This window comes from Podarcis vaucheri (assembly GCF_965113315.1).
Source record: "Podarcis vaucheri genome assembly, chromosome: 2".
NCBI lineage: Eukaryota > Metazoa > Chordata > Lepidosauria > Squamata > Lacertidae > Podarcis > Podarcis vaucheri.
In genome coordinates, this window is record NC_138760.1 from 521,774 (window position 1) to 539,942 (window position 18,169).

The 18,169-nt window shown below is 47.6% G+C and overlaps 1 protein-coding gene and 1 long non-coding RNA gene across 2 annotated transcripts in view; both read right to left on the reverse strand.

Annotated features, from left to right (window-relative positions):
* The window catches only part of COLGALT1 (collagen beta(1-O)galactosyltransferase 1), a 45,803-nt gene that overhangs the window by 13,026 nt on the left and 14,608 nt on the right, over positions 1-18,169 (reverse strand). The window contains exons 4-9 of the mRNA XM_082208375.1: positions 15,930-16,064; positions 14,617-14,821; positions 12,690-12,809; positions 5,031-5,107; positions 4,195-4,301; positions 3,073-3,205 (exon numbers count right to left, since the gene is read on the reverse strand). Coding sequence (XP_082064501.1) covers positions 3,073-3,205; positions 4,195-4,301; positions 5,031-5,107; positions 12,690-12,809; positions 14,617-14,821; positions 15,930-16,064 — 777 coding nt within the window. The remainder of the gene's footprint in view (positions 1-3,072; positions 3,206-4,194; positions 4,302-5,030; positions 5,108-12,689; positions 12,810-14,616; positions 14,822-15,929; positions 16,065-18,169) is intronic.
* Positions 5,493-7,842, reverse strand: LOC309524551. Its single transcript, XR_014215999.1, has 2 exons — positions 7,500-7,842; positions 5,493-7,199 (listed from the first exon to the last, which is right to left on the reverse strand). It is a non-coding gene; the product is annotated as an uncharacterized lncRNA (long non-coding RNA).

The window sequence follows — 18,169 nt, forward strand, 5'->3', positions numbered from 1 at the left end:
TTGCTGCTCGTCTTCATATACCTGATTGACTGTAATGAGGGAGAGATCCTCAAATGGAGTCTGCTCTTCATCTTCCATGCTAGGGGAGAGGACCTCAAAGCGATTGAGTATTTCTAAACAATGAGAGCGACCCCTGGGCCTCCTACTTCTTTGAGTCACGTTTCTCCATATATCTGGCTCCTGTGTTGGTGAACTAGCCTCCTTCTCAGGGGAGTCACCTGTCTCCTTCTTGGTGGAGACGGTGTGCTCTGTTGCTTCCAAGAAGAGCTCCAGCTCTCTAATTCTTTGGAGCGTAGCTACACGTTCCTCCAATTGCTGGACTTTGTCTTCTAAGAGGGCAATCAACATACAATTGCTACAGGTAAAGCTGCCTGCAACCTTTGGCAAGACTGCAAGCAAGCAAGGCCACACAGCAGACCCCAAGTCTGGCTCTTGTGCCAAAATAAGGCCAGCATTCCACTTGTGCCAGCACAACAGGGACCGCTCTGGAATTCTGTGTAACACTAAAGCCCCCATGTTTCTCCACTGATGGAACTTGGTCCAATGCATATTGCTTCATCTCCTTTTATATCTGTATCTTGGGCCAATAATACAATTGTTGCCTAAACTGAACCATTTTCACCCATTTCAAAAAGGATGAGGAGACCAATGGAAGGTTGCAGATCTGCATCTGTAGAAAGGCATTTCTGTTTCCAGATCTTAGTCACTTCCAGAAAGCTAATCTGCAGCATTCAATAGGCTCCACACAGAAGGAAGCCACTTACGTGAGCTCTTCAGTATGCAAGAAGGCCAGAGAAGGCACTGTGTTTACCAACTACCATTTTAAAACATCCACTCACTGAAATCCCGTGCCACATTAACCCACATTCTGCAACACAAAATGCTGAATTCTGCAACCTGTGTGAATTATGTAAATTAGGCATGGAATGGTACACAAGCCCCACACACTTTCTGGAAATCTTATAGTGGGGATGGGAAACCTGTGGCCCTCCAGATTCCCAGCAGTCCCAGTCAACATGAGGAAATGGATTATGGAACTTGTAGCCCATCATCACCCCAGAGCCACATGTTCCTCATCCCGGTCCTACAGAGAGATCTCTCAACCCCATGGGCCACAAACTTTGAAGCCTAGCTAGGAGGATTGGAAGCTTTCCTACTCCCCCAATGAAAGGGGAGATTCTTTGGGAACTGGATTCTGTGCCAAGTACTGTGTCTTGCAGTCCTTAACTGCTTGTGCAGAACCACACATATACACCTGTTTTGAAAGTTTCATGGTTGGGAACAGATGACCTAATCTCCTGAAAAGACAGACTATGCCTTGCTGTTTGACATAAACATAATTTTTGGATTTGGTTTGTGGTATTCAAGAGTTCAGTCCCAACTAAGTCGATCTCTGTAAGTCCAATGCCAAGTAAGCCTGATAAATGTCGTTTGGAACGCTAGGCACCTTTCCAGTTAGGAGTTTGATCTGGCCTTCCACAAACTGTCATGCAGATCTTTTTTGGTTGGAAGATTAAATAATAAGAGTTTGTTTTAAGAGCCTCTGCGCGTTCTATGTCGAACTTAGTTCTTGTTGCCATTTCACTTTGGTACTATGGTGTTCTGTTAGTGCCTGCTTGTTATTAACTGATAAACTGTGGACCTCTTTGGATAACTGGGTTATTTGAGAGGCAATACCTCTAATTTGTTGAAAGATATGCTCAACCGTTCTTGAATTTGGAGTTAATTGGGTGCTCTCCCTACTTGTTATTCCTTCCTCTCTTAGAGGCACAGGGTCAACTTGCCCCATTGTTGGATCCAGTATTCTCCCCATAGAATCATAGAATCATAGAATCATAGAGTTGGAAGAGACCACAAGGGCCATCGAGTCCAACCCCCTGCCAAGCAGGAAACACCATCAGAGCACTCCTGACATATGGTTGTCAAGCCTCTGCTTAAAGACCTCCAAAGTAGGAGACTCCACCACACTCCTTGGCAGCAAATTCCACTGTCGAACAGCTCTTACTGTCAGGAAGTTCTTCCTAATGTTTAGGTGGAATCTTCTTTCTTGTAGTTTGGATCCATTGCTCCGTGTCCGCTTCTCTGGAGCAGCAGAAAACAACCTTTCTCCCTCCTCTATGTGACATCCTTTTATATATTTGAACATGGCTATCATATCACCCCTTAACCTCCTCTTCTGCAGGCTAAACATGCCCAGCTCCCTTAGCCGTTCCTCATAAGGCATCGTTTCCAGGCCTTTGACCATTTTGGTTGCCCTCCTCTGGACACGTTCCAGTTTGTCAGTGTCCCTCTTGAATTGTGGTGCCCAGAACTGGACACAGTACTCCAGGTGTGGTCTGACCAGAGCAGAATACAGTGGCACTATTACTTCCCTTGATCTAGATGCTATACTCCTATTGATGCAGCCCAGAATTGCATTGGCTTTTTTAGCTGCCGCGTCACACTGTTGGCTCATGGCTCCCCATATTCATAATCATCTTTAAGGAGAGAAAATCATTTTTTTGTTGGAACTGTAAATGCAGATTTGTTTTAAAAAGTCCTCGATTTTAGATTGTTTGGAATCTAATTAAATTGGTGAGAGAGCTGCTTCCTCTGGGCCCCTGTAGCGTTTACTAGCAGGCATAGTGTTGCGGTGGGGAGTAAACAAGGAGAGGTTTCCTTAACCGAAGAAGAGAGAAAAAATAGAAAGTGCTCAGTTTGTTCAATTTAAGAGCTTCACTGTGAGGTGACTGCCAGGAGTTCCAGGAACAAAGTAGAAAAGGGAGCTGGCGGTTAATATCTAGCAGCTGGCGGCCTGCCCAGGATGCTTCACAGAACTTGCCCAAGGTGTTTCTCATAGCATAGATAAGAGGGTGCTGATAGAATCCCAATAGGTTGGTAAGTTTAAAAGTACAGAAGTAAAAAAAAAAAAAAAGAGAAAATATTACTTCCCTGGGTAGCAACCAGCGCTAATTACAGTCCTGTTATCTGCGGAGCTTCGAAGCCTGCTTGCTAAGCTGTTGCCATCTTGGAACCGCCCCTGAATAAATAATAAAAAAATGGCTGCTGTTTGACATGATGAGCATCACTTACCTCTTGCCAAACCTTATAGTGGCTGAGGAAGCAACCCAATTCCCCCTTGGTGAGTGGACGCCCATGGTATGGGTCCTTGTAACCTGGCAACATCTTAATGCCCAAGGCTTCCACCTGGCTGGTGTTCATTGCTCTGAGAGAAGAAGAAGAAGAAGAAGAAGAAGAGTTTGGATTTTATATCCCACTTTATCACTACCCTAAGGAGTCTCCAAGCGGCTGACATTCTCCTTTCCCTTCCTCCCCCACAACAAACACTCTGTGAGGTGAGTGGGGCTGAGAGACTTCACAGAAGTGTGACTGGCCCAAGGTCACCCAGCAGCTGCAGGTAGAGGAGCGGAGACGCGAACCCGGTTCCCCAGATTATGAGACTACCGCTCTTAACCACTACACCACACTGGCTCTCAGTGAGGACAGATGGAATGAAAGAATAAAGGACAGTCAGTAGAACACAAGCTATTCATGAAGAGAGCGGCAGAGATACATGCCAAAGATATATGGCTGTGTGATCTAGGGTGAAAAATAATGCAGAAAGAAGAAACAATTCTCTTTCCTTGGATCAACTTCTGTTGGTGCAGAAGCTTCTAGCCAGCACAGAGTTCTTCACTGAACAGAACAGTCAAGCCCAAGAAGCAGGGTTGTGTGCCACTCCAAAGCTTGCCTACTTCTTTCTACAGCCGCTGAAGTTTCTCCAACACAAGATTTCACTTCCCCTATTATTTCTTACTTTCTGTGAGCAATTTGGCAGCAACATCTTTTGCTCCGTGCAAGCGAAGATTAAACAAGGAAGATAAAGAGCACAGGGTGTTGTCTTTGGGCAGATTAGTTTCTGCTTTGGCCATGACTGGCCGGAGATCTTGGGGGTCCCAGGCAGAAGACCCTTCATGTCAAACCTGTTGCCTTAGAGCCTTTTTGACTGCAGATCCAAGACCTTCTGCAGGATGCAAAGCAGGGGCTCCAACCCTGAGCTACAGCCCCTCCTTTTAGATATGGTGAGTGTGAGCCCATTCCACTACAACACCATTGGGCCCCTAAGTACACAGGATATTGGCATGGCTAAGGTCAAGCACCCTATTCCACCCTGAACACTCGCCCTTTTTGTCTTTGTCCCAGGCGGGCACTCACTTGCCATCCACAGCTTCAACCACTTTGCAGTCTATCTCCTGCTCATAAAGCGCCCGCAGCATCCGCTCCCGGCGGTCGGTCCGACGCTTCAGGTTAATCATGAAGACCTGGGAAAGGAAGCATTGCGGCGTCAAGAATGCAGAGCGATGGCCCACCGTGGCAGAAAGGCAGAGGAGGGAGCAAAGCAGCGCCCCAGGCTTTGCCATAGCTATGCAGGCAACCGAAGGACATAGCGGAGCTTTGAGGAGAGAGTCAGAATGGACTCTGCATTGCTTCAGAGTGTAGGCAGAAGATGCTGAGCTCCCTGCAAATGGCCAAGGAGCAAAGCAGGAAATAAGCTGGGCTGCAACCTTTTTGCTTGCAGGAAGTTTTCTTTTATGCAGGGGGCATTATAAAAGGTGATATTCCTCTCCACACTTGCAACACACACCTGTAGTCTGAAGTGGTACAGTCCACTCTCATCCCCTTGGGATTCTGGCACCAGCTCTCTCATGTCTAGACATTTCCCCTATGGCACTACACTCTAAGATCTATCTGCAGAGCTGAACAAAGAAGGCTCCAGAAGTCAGAGAACTAGGGAAGTCTGCAACTTGGCTTTCAGAAGGCAGGGTGACTGAAGGCAGCAGCATCACAGCCCACCAATGAAAAAGTCCCTCAAACTGCCCTCTACTAGGCCAAACCCAAAGGAAATTGCCCAGACCCCATGGAAGCAGATGTACATGATGGTGGAGATGATGACAATGAAGGGTCAGTCAAATTCTGTTCTCTGCTTAAATCTTGTGACTTAGATTATGCCGTTCAAGCACATTCACACAGGTCTGCTTGTTTTTCCTCACCTCATCAAATCCCATCTTGTCCGGGATTTTAGGAGGCACAGATAGGTATCGAGAAGATTCCACTGGAGGGTTTTTAACTGTAGGGAAAGACAAAACTGGGTCATGTGGTGGGTCACGTGACCTGTCACCAGGTTTTCATTTAACGAAAAGAAGAGCAGAGATGCATTTTATGACAAGCTCCCCCCAGATTCTTGGCCTCGTGTCAGATGCTGGAAAGGGCCATTGTTCAGTGGCAGAGCTTGTCTGACACACGGAAGATCCCAGGTTCACTCCCTGCCAACTCCAAGCAGGGCTGGAAAAGACTCCCATTCTGAATCCCCCAAGAGCTGCCTCTGGTCCGCGAAGACATTTCTAAGCCACATTAATAAATCTGCACCCTAAATTTTGATGTGGAGGCACATACATAAATTGTTCCCCAGTCCTGCAGCACTGAGTCTCCCAAACTTTCAGGGGGGAAATTGCTCACACCACACTGATGTTTTTATTGATAAGAAATACATTGGAAAACAAAAAGTGCTTGATTATAACAGAGAACACAACTACTTTATAATATGATCAGGCGGAATCTAGAAAGCATAAAACAATGCAGCCACATAAGAACACAAATCATTCCCAAAATATAAGTATGGATACAAACTCAAAGAGAGGTGTGAACTTGCTTTTGCCTGGTAAACTTATTTATATTGGATCTTATTTGATACAAACAAGCTTATCTCCTCATCAGCACAAAGAAGCCTTTCTCTTTTCTGATCTTTCATATTTGTCAGAGCTGACAATCCCTGTTCACAACAATATGTTGCAGAGAACTGTAGAAAAACAGCTATACTCTTGAAGAGAGGCACGGATAGATATAAAAAATATTTTAATACTATACTATACTGAAATGTTTAACTCTTTCTTTGTTTGTCCTTGAATCTTCCTGCCACACTTGCCTTCCTCTCTGCCACACCCTCTGAGAACCACTGAGGTGTCTAGGTGGATTTTTAAAATGGATTTTCTTCTTAGCCCAAGGATGGGGATCTTGTGGCCCTCCAGATGTGGCCGGGCTAGAACCCCCTTCATCCCTGACCCCTGGCAGTGCTGGTAGGGGCTGGTGGGAATTGTAGTTCAGCAACATCTGGAGGGCCAGTCTAGCCTTAGCAAAATGCAATTTTGACTTCTCAAGAGCCCTAGGAAGACAGTTCACTCCCTCTGAGTTTACACTAATTTTGTAAATAGATCTCCAGGAAACCAGGCAAGGGCATTTCAGAAAGTCCCTGCCCCTTGCCCTCTGGCTGCAAATGACAAGCATATGGGGGTGGGGGGGAGACTAAAGTCCTTTTAAATTTATTTCATTACATATCTAAGGTTTCATGGTTTTCTTTTCTCATCCCCTGGCCAATATTTTATCACTGTAGCTTGGGTTCAAGATTACCCCAAATATCTTCTAGTCAGATTCAAGGCTAAGTTGAAATGTGCCCTTGGCCGTTTCCTGGAGGGCGGGTGAGGGGGTTTGGGCACAAGGCTGGCTCTCAGTGTGGGCTAGAAGCTTCGATGACATATCTTCCTCTAACTCCAAGTTCTCCCTTTTTAAAAAAAGAAAAATCTTCCTCCACACAACCTTTTTCAACCACTATTTTCAACAGACTTGACTGTCCGACTCCTCACAGATACATTCCACAAGGATGAAAGTGTGCCTGACAGAAAAGGCAAGGTCTTCTTCTTCTTACATGAATGTGCTTTTGCACATTTGCATTCCATGGAAGCACAGAAGACGAGATCCTGCCCTGCCAAAGGAAAAGATCTGAAGGAGCAGCTGGGTGGGAGTTGGGGGGGCAGGAATGTCTCTTTACCCTCCAAAGTCTTGTTTTTAGAAGGCTTCTATATTCAGACACCAGGCACTGCTATTTTGCCCATGAAATAACCAGTGCTGTGTGTTGCCAAACAAAAAACAAAAATCAACCCCCATGTTTCAACACAAAGAGGATGCAACTTTAAAGAACCGAAACCAGTTGTCCATAGCAGCAGAAACATGCCTGAAACAAATCCCACTCCACTGGTAAAGGCAAATGTTGAGAAACTAAATGTTTTCTCCCCGACACAGTACCTTTCCACATGCAGAAAGGCTTTTGGCACGGCAGCCAAGCCTGTACATTCTGAGGCGGTACAGTCCACCTCAAAAGCAGCACCCTTGAATGGGCTCTTGGGGCCCACAAGCCATCTGCTACTTGCAGAAGTTTTGCCTTCGAAGAAATCTCCCAAGGGAAGGTCAGCACAGAGAATGCCCTTTCGGTTAGCGAAAAACAAGCAGTTATTAATGAAAAGAGGGTGCACACGGAACTCTCCTACCTTCCACCTCAGTCACCTTCTCAAAGAGGTGACCATTTTGCCTTTAAGGGCAGTCAAATTTAGTGAAAGGACCTTTGTGTAGCTGCAGCCCTGTACAAAGAGCGACTGTGAATCATCCCCAAGGGACGGAGTCTAGCAAACTCCTCCAGAAGCCAAAGGAGGGGTGACTGCTAAACACAAGCACCATTGATGGCAGAGGCTGCTCTGAGAGGCTTCACACAGGCCATGCGGGGCTGGTCAGGCTGCCTTGAACTGGAGAAGCAGAAAGCATGAGCCAGGGCAGAAAGGCTCTGGTCCAACGTCCTGCAATTTCAGTGGCACTTTTTGCAGCATGATCCTCTGCATCCCTATGCAAAAGGAAGCCATGTTGATTATCATTGGAGACCCTTCTTCATGTGCTCCTCTGCGAGAGGATGGCAGCCACATAAGAACAGGGGCTTTTCTGCAGTGGCTCCCCATTTGAGGAAGGCTGCCCCGGGGAGGTTTGCCTGGCACATTCGTGCCTTTCAAACTTTGTGTCTGGGCTGGGGTTGTTTTGTCTGTTACACTTTTATTTTTTCTGTTTTTATACTGTAAACTGCCCTGTGATGCTCAGATGAAGGGCAGAATATAACTTTAATTAATTAATTATTATTATTATTATTAATAATAATAATAATAATAGACTGATGATTTAGTGAGGTTTACTCCCAGCTATAGAAGCTTCAGCTTAAGTTGCTTTTGTACCTTTATATGCTGCCTTCACAGCGACCCCTGGGAGGTGGGCCAAATACATTTCCCCTTTGACGGCCAGGGAACACAGGCTGAGAAGCAAAGCTTTGCCCAAGGCAGCATCAGGAAGCACAGAGAGCCGGCTGGATCAGGCCAACAATATCTAGTCCAGCATCCTGGTCTCACAGCAGCCAACCAGATGCCCATTGAGGGAAACCAGGAAGCAGAACATGAGCTCAACTGCTATTTGGCAGCCTCGCTGCCTCCAGAATGGCCATCCTGGCTAGGAGCCATCAACAGCCCTCTCCCCCCCCCCCTCCTCCTCCATGAATGGGCCTAATCCTCTTTCAAAGCCATCCAAGTCAGTGATATGGCTGTCTCTGGGAGTAGCAAGTTTGACAGTGTGTTGTGGGAAGAAGGACTTTCTTTTAGTTGCCCTAAACCTTCCAACATTCAGCTTCAACTTTCCTCTCTCCACGATAGGAGACTCACCTTTTCTCTAAAACAGGCATCCTCAAACTTTTTAAACAGGGGGCCAGTTCACTGTCCCTCAGACTCTGTTGGGAGCCGGACTATAGTTTGAAAAAAATGGTGCCTTCATTATACACCTTTAGGCGCCAGGCAAAAACGTTTCAATTTAGCCAGGCTTTGGGTTGATTTGATTGACATCCTATGCCCCTTTTAAATGTGGTTCTTTTTTTGGGGGGAGGGAGATGTTATTGGGTTGTTATTATTTTGCTTATATATATAATTGTGGTTTTAGATTATGTTCTGTGAACTGCCCTGAGACCTCTGAGTATAGGGCAGTATAAAGGTAAAGGTAAAGGTACCCCTGCCCGTACGGGCCAGTCTTGACAGACTCTAGGGTTGTCCGCTCATCTCACTCTATAGGCCGGGGGCCAGCGCTGTCCGGAGACACTTCCGGGTCACGTGGCCAGCGTGACAAGCTGCATCTGGCGAGCCAGCGCAGCACACGGAACGCCGTTTACCTTCCCGCTGGTAAGCGGTCCCTATTTATCTACTTGCACCCGGGGGTACTTTCGAACTGCTAGGTTGGCAGGCGCTGGGACCGAACGACGGGAGCGCACCCCGCCGCGGGGATTCGAACCGCCGACCATGTGATCGGCAAGTCCTAGGCGCTGAGGCTTTTACCCACAGCGCCACCCGCGTCCCTATAGGGCAGTATATAAAGTCAATAAATAAATAAATAAAACCTCAGTGGCAGTCCCAAATTCAACCCCTGGCATCCCCAGATGGGGTTGGGAGAGCCTCCTGCATGAAACCCCAGAGTGCTGCTGCCAGCCAGGGTAGACAAAACTGAGCAATGCTCTGGCTCGGTATAAGGCCTCTTTCTCCTCCTCCTCCTGTTGCAAGAGCTGGCTGCTTGTTGGGAGAGGCTGCCCATTCGCTCCGGCTTCGCCTGGGGCCTCCGCCTCCAGCCCATGGAATCCGGCCCTGCGGGGAGGAGAGCGCTCTCAAGCCGCACCATGCGGCCCCCTGCCTCTCCGCAAGGGGGCTCTGAGGACTAAGCGGCGATGCTGTGCCTGCGAAACGGAGAGTCCAGAGCCAGAGGGTCCGCAGTACCATTCCCCGGCTGGCGCCTCTGCCTTAGCGGGGAGTGGGCAACTATAGGAAGGCAGAGGGGTCAGGAGCAAAGTTCCGCAGAACGCTTGAAATGCAGGAGGAGGGAGGGAGGAAGAGACACCCCTCTGCCTTAGCAGGAAACTACGAATCCCAGCATGCAATGCAGCCAGAGAGTATGATTAGGCCAAGCACGGAGTTGTAGACAAATGCTTTCGTTGCGTTCAGTCAGAACGCTTTGCCGCCGCTTTGCTGCTCGCTGTAGGCCGCCTCCCCCCACCCCCCTTTGTTTGCCCCTGCCAGGCAGGGTGGGTTCAGGACCCTGGCGGGCCGGATCTGGCCCTTGGACCATAGTTTGAGGACCCCTGCTCTAAAACATCCCCAATGCTGCAACCTTTCTTCCTCGGGGAGTCGCTCCATCCCCTGGATCACGTTGGCAGCTCTTTTCTGAATCCTTTCCAACTCTACAGCATCCTTTCTGAGGTGATTCTGCAGAATGATTCTGCGTCAGAAGAGAGCTTCAGAAGAGCTCTTGCGTATGGCACTGAGGCCCATCAAGTCCAGGACTCCCAGTGACCTGCATCCAGCAATCGCCAGACAGACACCTCTGGAAAGCCCCTGCCCCACGGCCAGTGCCCACTTCCCCCAGCAGTCTCTGTCTCTGAACCCGGAGGGTCCGCTTAGCTACCAGACATAAGGAAGAAGAGGTAGTGGCGCCCGCCCTGTGGAACGCCCTCCCATCAGATGTCAAAGAGATAAACAACAACCTGACATTCAGAAGACATCTTAAGGCAGCCCTGTTCAGGGAAGTTTTTAATATGTAACACTGTACTGTTTTTAACACTTGATTGGGAGCCGCCCAGAGTGGCTGAGGAAACTTATTATTATTATTATTATTATTATTATTATTATGCCAGGCTCTTAAACTGCAAGTTGGTTTTGTACTCCCCACAAATGGATGACATCACCCCCAGTTTCATTATGCATCTACATAAACTTTTCTCTACTCCTAGAAATGTGCACAACAGATCAGACGACCAAACCAAATAGCCACATGGCTTAGGAGCTGAGGGTCCTGTTCAGCCCTTCAGTCTCTCCGTGATTGTCCAAGGCAGAATTGCAAAACAGGAAAAAGCATGCAACTTTGCTCAAAGTGCATACATGTATCTGGGTCACATAACTTTGCCTTTATCAGCCCACAACCAGGGATTGCCCAGGTGCCAAAATTAATTGATTAACTGATTAGCTAATAGCCCAGAAACATGCAGAGCCCTTCCTATAGCAAACCACCAGTGAAGATGTAAAAAGCTCTGCCAAAAGTAAGCCATCCTCGCTCTCCCCTAAGTAGGGCTGGGTGATATCTGGTTTTCAACATCACAATATATCACCAGCTAAATATCACAATATCTCAATATATCTGCAGCGGCAGAGGGCCTTGCTGGGGGGCCCCAGAACAGTGGAGGGTGCGCCTCACTTCCCCCACAGCCGCCGAGGACCTTGAGGTTCCCAGCAGCGGTGGAGGGCCTTAAAATGCAAGGAGGTAGTAGATGAAAATATGAAATAAACTTCCATATAATATATTTAATATATTTTCAACCAATTTAAAGAGTACCGTATTTTTCGCCCTATAGGACGCACTTTTTCCCCTCTAAAAATCTGGGGAAATCTGGGTGCGTCCTATGGGGCGAATGCAGGCTTTTGCTGAAGCTTGGAGATCGAGAGGGGTTGGTGCGCACCGACCCCTCTTGCTCTCTAGGCTTCAGGAAGACATCCATAGCCTAGGCAGGCCTGCGGGAGGAGCAGAGGGCCCCTCGCGCCGGGCAGACATCCGCAGCGTGGGGAGCCCAGCAGGAGTTCCCCGCAGGGCTCCCCACACTGCGGATAGCAGCCTGCCGCCCGGCACGCGGGGCACCCTGAAGCAGAGCGCCCCTCGCACCGGGCAGACATCGGCCAGCCCCACAAGCTCGGGGGACAGCAGGGAGGCGCAGTGCTGCCATCCTGCTGTTCCTCGACCTGGTTCGGTCTCCCCGACCTGCTTTTGGGGGGGAAATAACTAGGTGCGTCCTATGGGACGGAGCGTCCTATGGGACGAAAAATACGGTAGTTTGTGATTTATTAGTCAAGTTGCATCTGTTTTCCCACTCAGAGGTCTAAGTGGAATATTTGCGTGCATAAGCCCCACTGAATTCAACTAAACTTACTTTTCCTTTCCTGGGAGTAAGCCTCATTGAATTCAGTAGGACTTATTTGTGAGTAGACACACATTAGCTTGCACTGCTTACCAACAAACACCCTTAGCATCATGCTCACATAGTACCCAACCTCCCATTTCAGCATAAGGCAGCCAACTAAATCTTTTCCCCTCCACCCCCCCCCAGAAGGCCCCCCCAAAAGCCCTCATCCCACCAATCTCTCTCTCTTTTTATCAAATGCAGGCAGGGAGGGCAAACAAGCAAAAAGATAGTCTCCTTAAAAACAAAAAAACCCTTCCTTTTTAATATGGTGGAAAGCTATTTAGGGGGAACCAACAACATAAACACCCCCAGAAAATAAAAACGAAAACTCTTCCCCCTCTTTTTTTCCACAGGTGGGGGTGAGTGTGAGGAAGAAAGAAGAGCTTTCCAGTGCTTTATTTATATTCTTTGTATATTTTGCCACTGAATCACTGGAAAGACTCCAGTGAAGCCGATAGAGTTCCTAAGCTCAACAATTCCAGTGGTTTCTTTAAAAAAAAAAAAGCTCAGAAAGTTTTGGGGTGTCCTGGTCTTTGCTTTTTGAAATATGGTAACCCTAGATCCGCTTAGGAGGAAGGAGGGAGAGAGCAAACAAAGCAGGAAACACAGCGCCTTGCTGAAACTCTTATCATGATGTATTCAATGATATGCACAGCCCCCACCCCCAGGGTAGTTTTCCAACCCTCCTCCTAACCCTTACACAAGGTAAAATCTGGTGTCTGTTTATAAAAATTTCCTCTTTGGTTTAAAACAACAACTTGCAAAGGCCTTGCTAACTTTTGGCCAAGAGTCACATAGAACTCACCCATCACCTCCAACTGCACATGCATGAAACTCTCCACCTCATCGCGGAGGGTGCTGTGGGATCGCAGAGGCACGGGAAGGAAGCCATACACCTCTTTGTTGCACACGTACATCTGAACTTCTAAACAAAGCGGGGAGGAACCACAAAAGGGAGCACATAAAATCAAGATGTCATTGGGCAGCAGAAGACAGACCCCTCTCTGTATCCTTTCCAAGTCAAGGAGTCATGGCCACGGTTACGTTTCACCTCCATATGCATGAAGTTGGGCTGATTGGTGATTAAAATAAATTCTGATGGTACACTTGGCAGCCCACAAAATGCTCCAGTACCCTGTTCAAAGATGTAAAACTAGGTAGAGAACCAGCCCAAGGAATCTGCACTATTTGGGCTACATGCAATTCTACAGGAGCTCAAAATGTAGGAAGGGGTGCTGAAGTCAGCTTCCCAGGACTCTCGGGAAGCTTTTCTTCTTTTTCAAAGCTTCTAGACCTTATGTTAATTCTCAATAGCAAAAGAGGTGCCTGAACGAAATTTTCTGTGGTTGGGGCACAGCTTCGGCACCCTTGCCTCTCCCATGACCAACAAACCCAGAACAAAAAATTCAAAATATTAAAACACAGAAGAACAAAGTATGCAAAATAAGACCAATTTGTGATTCCCCCCCCCCTCAAGAGGCACCATTTATATAGCTTGCAGAAATCCACATCTATTTTTTGTTTTTAGTTGTTGCTAGCAAGGAAAACATATAGCCCTAGTTACGGTGAGGAGCAAAGATCAAAGTAGAACTGGTTGTGCCTGGAAATCCCAAGAATGCCTCCTTGGATTCATGGATTTGTGCTTCTGTTCAGAAGGCACTTGCCTCAGCTGAACTGAACTGGCCCCAAGCAAGCAGGCAGGTAGCCAAGTAGATCTGCTTCTCCTTGCCCATGCTGCCACCTGGTTGCCCATTCCATGGCAACACTATCCCAGGTGCAGCAATATTTAAAGCGGAGATGGGGAACCTGTGGTCCTCCAGATGTTGTGGGAGTACAATTCCCAACCATTCCATCATGACAGCCAACAGTCCGGGATGAAGGGAACTGGAGTCCAGCACAATCCCCACCCCTCCTGCTTTGAGTCCCACGTGCAGGCAATGGGCCTTTTGGAAACAGAAGCTGCCTGGGAGAGACATCCCTTGAACTCTACACTCTTGTCCCTTGCCACGAGTGATGCCAGCTGATTGATCAGAGGGTGTGGTTGGGGGGGGGGAAATGGCCTCATGGGCCAAACTGCATCCCCAGGGAAGGTAAGACTGACCCCCTGGCCAGATGTTCCCCACCTCTGGAGTAATAATTTCCACAGGGTGCTATTTCCTAACAGCAGGGAGCAGCATGGGGCTATCCAATCTTCTTCTCCTGGCTTCAAAGAGCAGCAGTTGTATGTGATGAGAATGGAGTGTTTCTAGCAGGCAACAAGTTGGGGACTGAAGAAATACTGTGGCTCAATGGTGGAGCTCAATGGTGCAAGCAAAATCCCTGAGGTCCAATCCTGGGTGTTTCCAGGCAGGGCTACGAGGGACTTTGCCTGAAACCTCGGAGAGCTGTAGCCAGTCACTATTGATAATGCTGAATTAGACTGGCGAATAGTTTCATAGAATCAGAGAGACGCAATGTTGGGAGGGACCACAAGGACCATCTGCTCCAACCTCCTGCAATGATGAAATCACAGTATGACTAGGCGTAAGGCAGCTTCCTGCGTCCCTATTTTCCAAGGCAAAATAAGGGAAAGTATGCAGCTATGCTGAAGAATTGTCTGCAAGGCAGCTCAACAAAGAAAAACCATCTCAATTAATCTTGGAGATCCTCACAAACAGATGCCTCTGCAAGGCCAACACACACAAACCAAGACGGCATCCTTCTCTGTGAGCAAAGATAGGGCTTTGACTCACCTGCCTGCCTGCAGGCAAAGGCAAAGACGATGATGTCATCGAATGCCCAGGTGTAATCCGGATGGGGTGGGTAGAAGACAAGGCTCCGAGTGGCCTCTTTCTGCAGGTTGATAAGAAAGGTGGAGTGCACCATGGGAACAGCAAAGCAGCCCTGGCGGTCTCGCTTCCTGATGGGGATGTAAGCAGGTGTGCGCTTGTAATAGCCCTAGGAGAAGCAGAAGGGAAATTCCACATGAGATTTCCTGCAAAAAGAAGCAGGAATAGAGCCCAGCCTAGGAAAACTTGCAACACTTCAGCATCATGTGCAAAATGAGTCTTTGTGCTGAATTATATGAACAGTAAGGCAGGAGAAACGGCGTTTCCGTGTGCTGCTCTGGTTCGCCAGAAGCGACTTAGTCATGCTGGCCACATGACCCAGAAGCTGTCTGCGGACAAACGCCGGCTCCCTCGGCCTATAGAGCAAGATAAGCACCACAAGCCCAGAGTTGTCTGCAACTGGACTTAACGTTCAGGGGTCTCTTTACCTTTAAGGCAGGAGCATAAAAAAACAGTCTCATACATGATGACAGCACTTAAGAGCTCTAGCTGCACGGTTTTTAAAAGACTTGCCTCAATAGTTAAACTAACTCATTATTTTAGAGAAAACACATTGTATTAGATCTAAAGAAAAAAGATAGCAAAATTAATTCAGAAGATATTGGTCCTCTTTTACCATGTACTGTAAAAAGAAGCCACTGTTTCCAAAAACACACCATAGACACATAATGTTTTGAAATCAATTGATGTTTACACTTTTCCAATAGGGTAAAGTCAGAACTTGCTTTCTTGGTTCATGTCATAGCTGTTGCAACAAAATGCATAACCTCATTATCTTGCATATCTATAGCAGAGAATATTTCAAGGAAATGTGCAAGCATGGATTTAATTTTAACTTGTGTTTAAATACCTCATTATCTGCTCTAGGTGCTTGATTCTTAATTTGAAGAACATATCCTTTTCTTAAATAAACATTTTTTCAATGAATGAGTGCAGATGCTCATCATCCTTGATCCACACACAAAGAGAGATTCTGAAAAAGTGAGAACTGTATTGGCTAGGAGGCAAGGAAGTTGCAGAGAATATGCCTGGTAGATATTTCTCTGTGTTGAATTTGTTGAAGGACAGAAGACCGTTGAGGTCATGTCAGCTGACAATGTGCTTAGCCATGGATATACCAAGTCCTTCATGCCTACTGCCTCAATCATAGTCTTTGGCTGTGGTCTCAAGCACACATGGCAAGAACAGAGTTAAACCAGAGGCTGGGATCCACCTACCTGAGAGGTCATCCCACACCAAAAGTTTGAATAGGCTGCCCGTGAGTCCAGCATCGGAGCCACCACAGTCTTGTTCTCAGCTATCAAAAGGCCCAGAGTGTCAGGGTTCGTCAGGAGATTGTCTGCATCCACAAACTGCAGAATTATGCAGCAAGAAAAAGAAGAGAAAGGTCAGTTCTACAGCAGCTGTTCCAGTTTAAATGTTGTGAATCCCCAAGGTCCAAGGTTGCTGGTGAGCAAGAAACCTTAGCCAACAAATTACTGTGCCCCTGTCTTAGGACCTCAACTTCTAACCTATGCTTATGATACGCCAACATTTTAAAACTGGCAGCTGCTGGGCCAAATCTGGACCCAGGAGATTTTGGTCCAGCAGATGCAGCCTTGAGATCCAATTGCCAGAAAAATAACTTTTCAGAAAGGAAGGACAGGTATGAAAATGAGAGGCGACAGCTGTGATGTCAGTGAAAGGGAAAAATAAGGATGGTGAGGAGTCACCCATCTGCTTGGCAAAGGAAAGACATGTTGCCCCCCCCCACACCTTTCTTATTGCCCCCTATACCTTCTCAGAAGGAAGGGACCCCAAACTCGGATGGCAGCTGCTTTTCTAAGGGGCATTATATGTACCTTCTCATGGTCACTATTTAGTAGGGACCAAGGCTTTGATATTCTGGTACCTGTTCCTGGTAAATTCTTGTCCGTATTTTGCTTGCAAGGGCAGCTTTGGGGATAACCACCATTGTAGCACAAGAAGCTAGAACATTCAAGCTACTAGTCATTCCTATGCAGGAGGCAGAGACGTGAATGTGTGAGCACAAGAGCACTAAGGCTCCGTGGAATTCACAGCCTGCCATTTTCCAGCTGGCAATATTTATTTTGGTCTGCAGTGCGAGGCACCCGTTTGCTTTTCCTTTTAACTAAAAGCACCAGCACCATCTTAGCTTCTAAAACAGCATAGGACAGTATATTGTGAGGCCATTAAAATACAGAAAGTGGAGGAGGCCCTTTTCTGCACATGTAACACAAGGAGGACGCCACTCAGATTGCTGTAAAAACAAATGACAGAGTGTGTCCCTTTTTTCATCTGTGAAACAGAAGGAGGTATGCTTGGCTTTGAGGACAACTACAAGAAAAGCCAGCTTAAGCATGCGAGGACACTCCTTCCATAAGAAATCCTTCGAGGAACTGTGCAGGAACTGAGGTCCATTGTGGGCTTATCTCCTAAGAGCCAAGGTACTGCTAGGATTAAAAGAAACTTGATGACGTCTCCACAAACAAACAGGTGCCTCTGCTTTTCATGAGCAGGGCAGCTCCCTCCAGCCCTAGCAAGAGGCACAGAGACACACAAGTCACTCCCTGCCAGCAATTCTGGGCTGCAGGCCAGCACCTAATTCCAGAACAGAAGTACAAGGCATGACAAGCCAAGGGGGCTGGCTCCCAGTGAGAACAGCTGGACTTCTACCACTCCATCCCCAAATCCCACCCCAGTTGTGCTTGCCCAGGACTGAAAAGCACCAAGGGAAAGAGCAGCCCACATAAGAATGTCAGCTGCGCCCCCAGCGAGGCGAGGCTGAGGAGGTCAGGGGGCACGAAGGGGCATTGGAGACAGGGAAGTGGCATCATCGCCCCCAAAGATATTCCACTCTGTACTAGAAGAATCAGGTGAGGCAAGGCAGGGCATCACCTGCTGTGATCTGCATTGGATAGTTTCCTTTTAATGCCAGATTTGGCAGTATTTGCAGAACAGCAAAGTGGCAGAAGAAAAGAGCTGGATAAGATCAATGGACAAGGCACTGCCGTGGCAAAGCCAGTCTCACCCCAGAAATGAAGGGCCTGCCGTGAGCTCTCTTCTTCTGTTACTTTTGTCCTCAACCAAAATCTTATTACAAGAAATTGAGGGTTCTGACCAAATACCACATTTGGTTTTGAGAAGAGGTCTTTCCCCACTGCAGGGCTGGGGCGGGGGGCAGAAAGGCTGCCTTTCCCTATGGAGAGTCCAAGGGCTGTGACTTGAGATCTCTAATGGAGGGACCACCAAGCTTTTCAGCCAGTGGTCACAGCAACTGTTCCCCCACCCCCCGCACTTCACTTCTCTCCCTCCCCCCCGGGAAAGGAAGAGAGAAAAGTGCAAACATACATGCTTCACTTTCCCAAGGGATCTCGTTAAAAGTCAGATGCAGCAGAATTATCCAGAGGTTTGGGAAAGAGGAAAGAGAAAATGAAGTCAAGTGTTGCTCCACCAA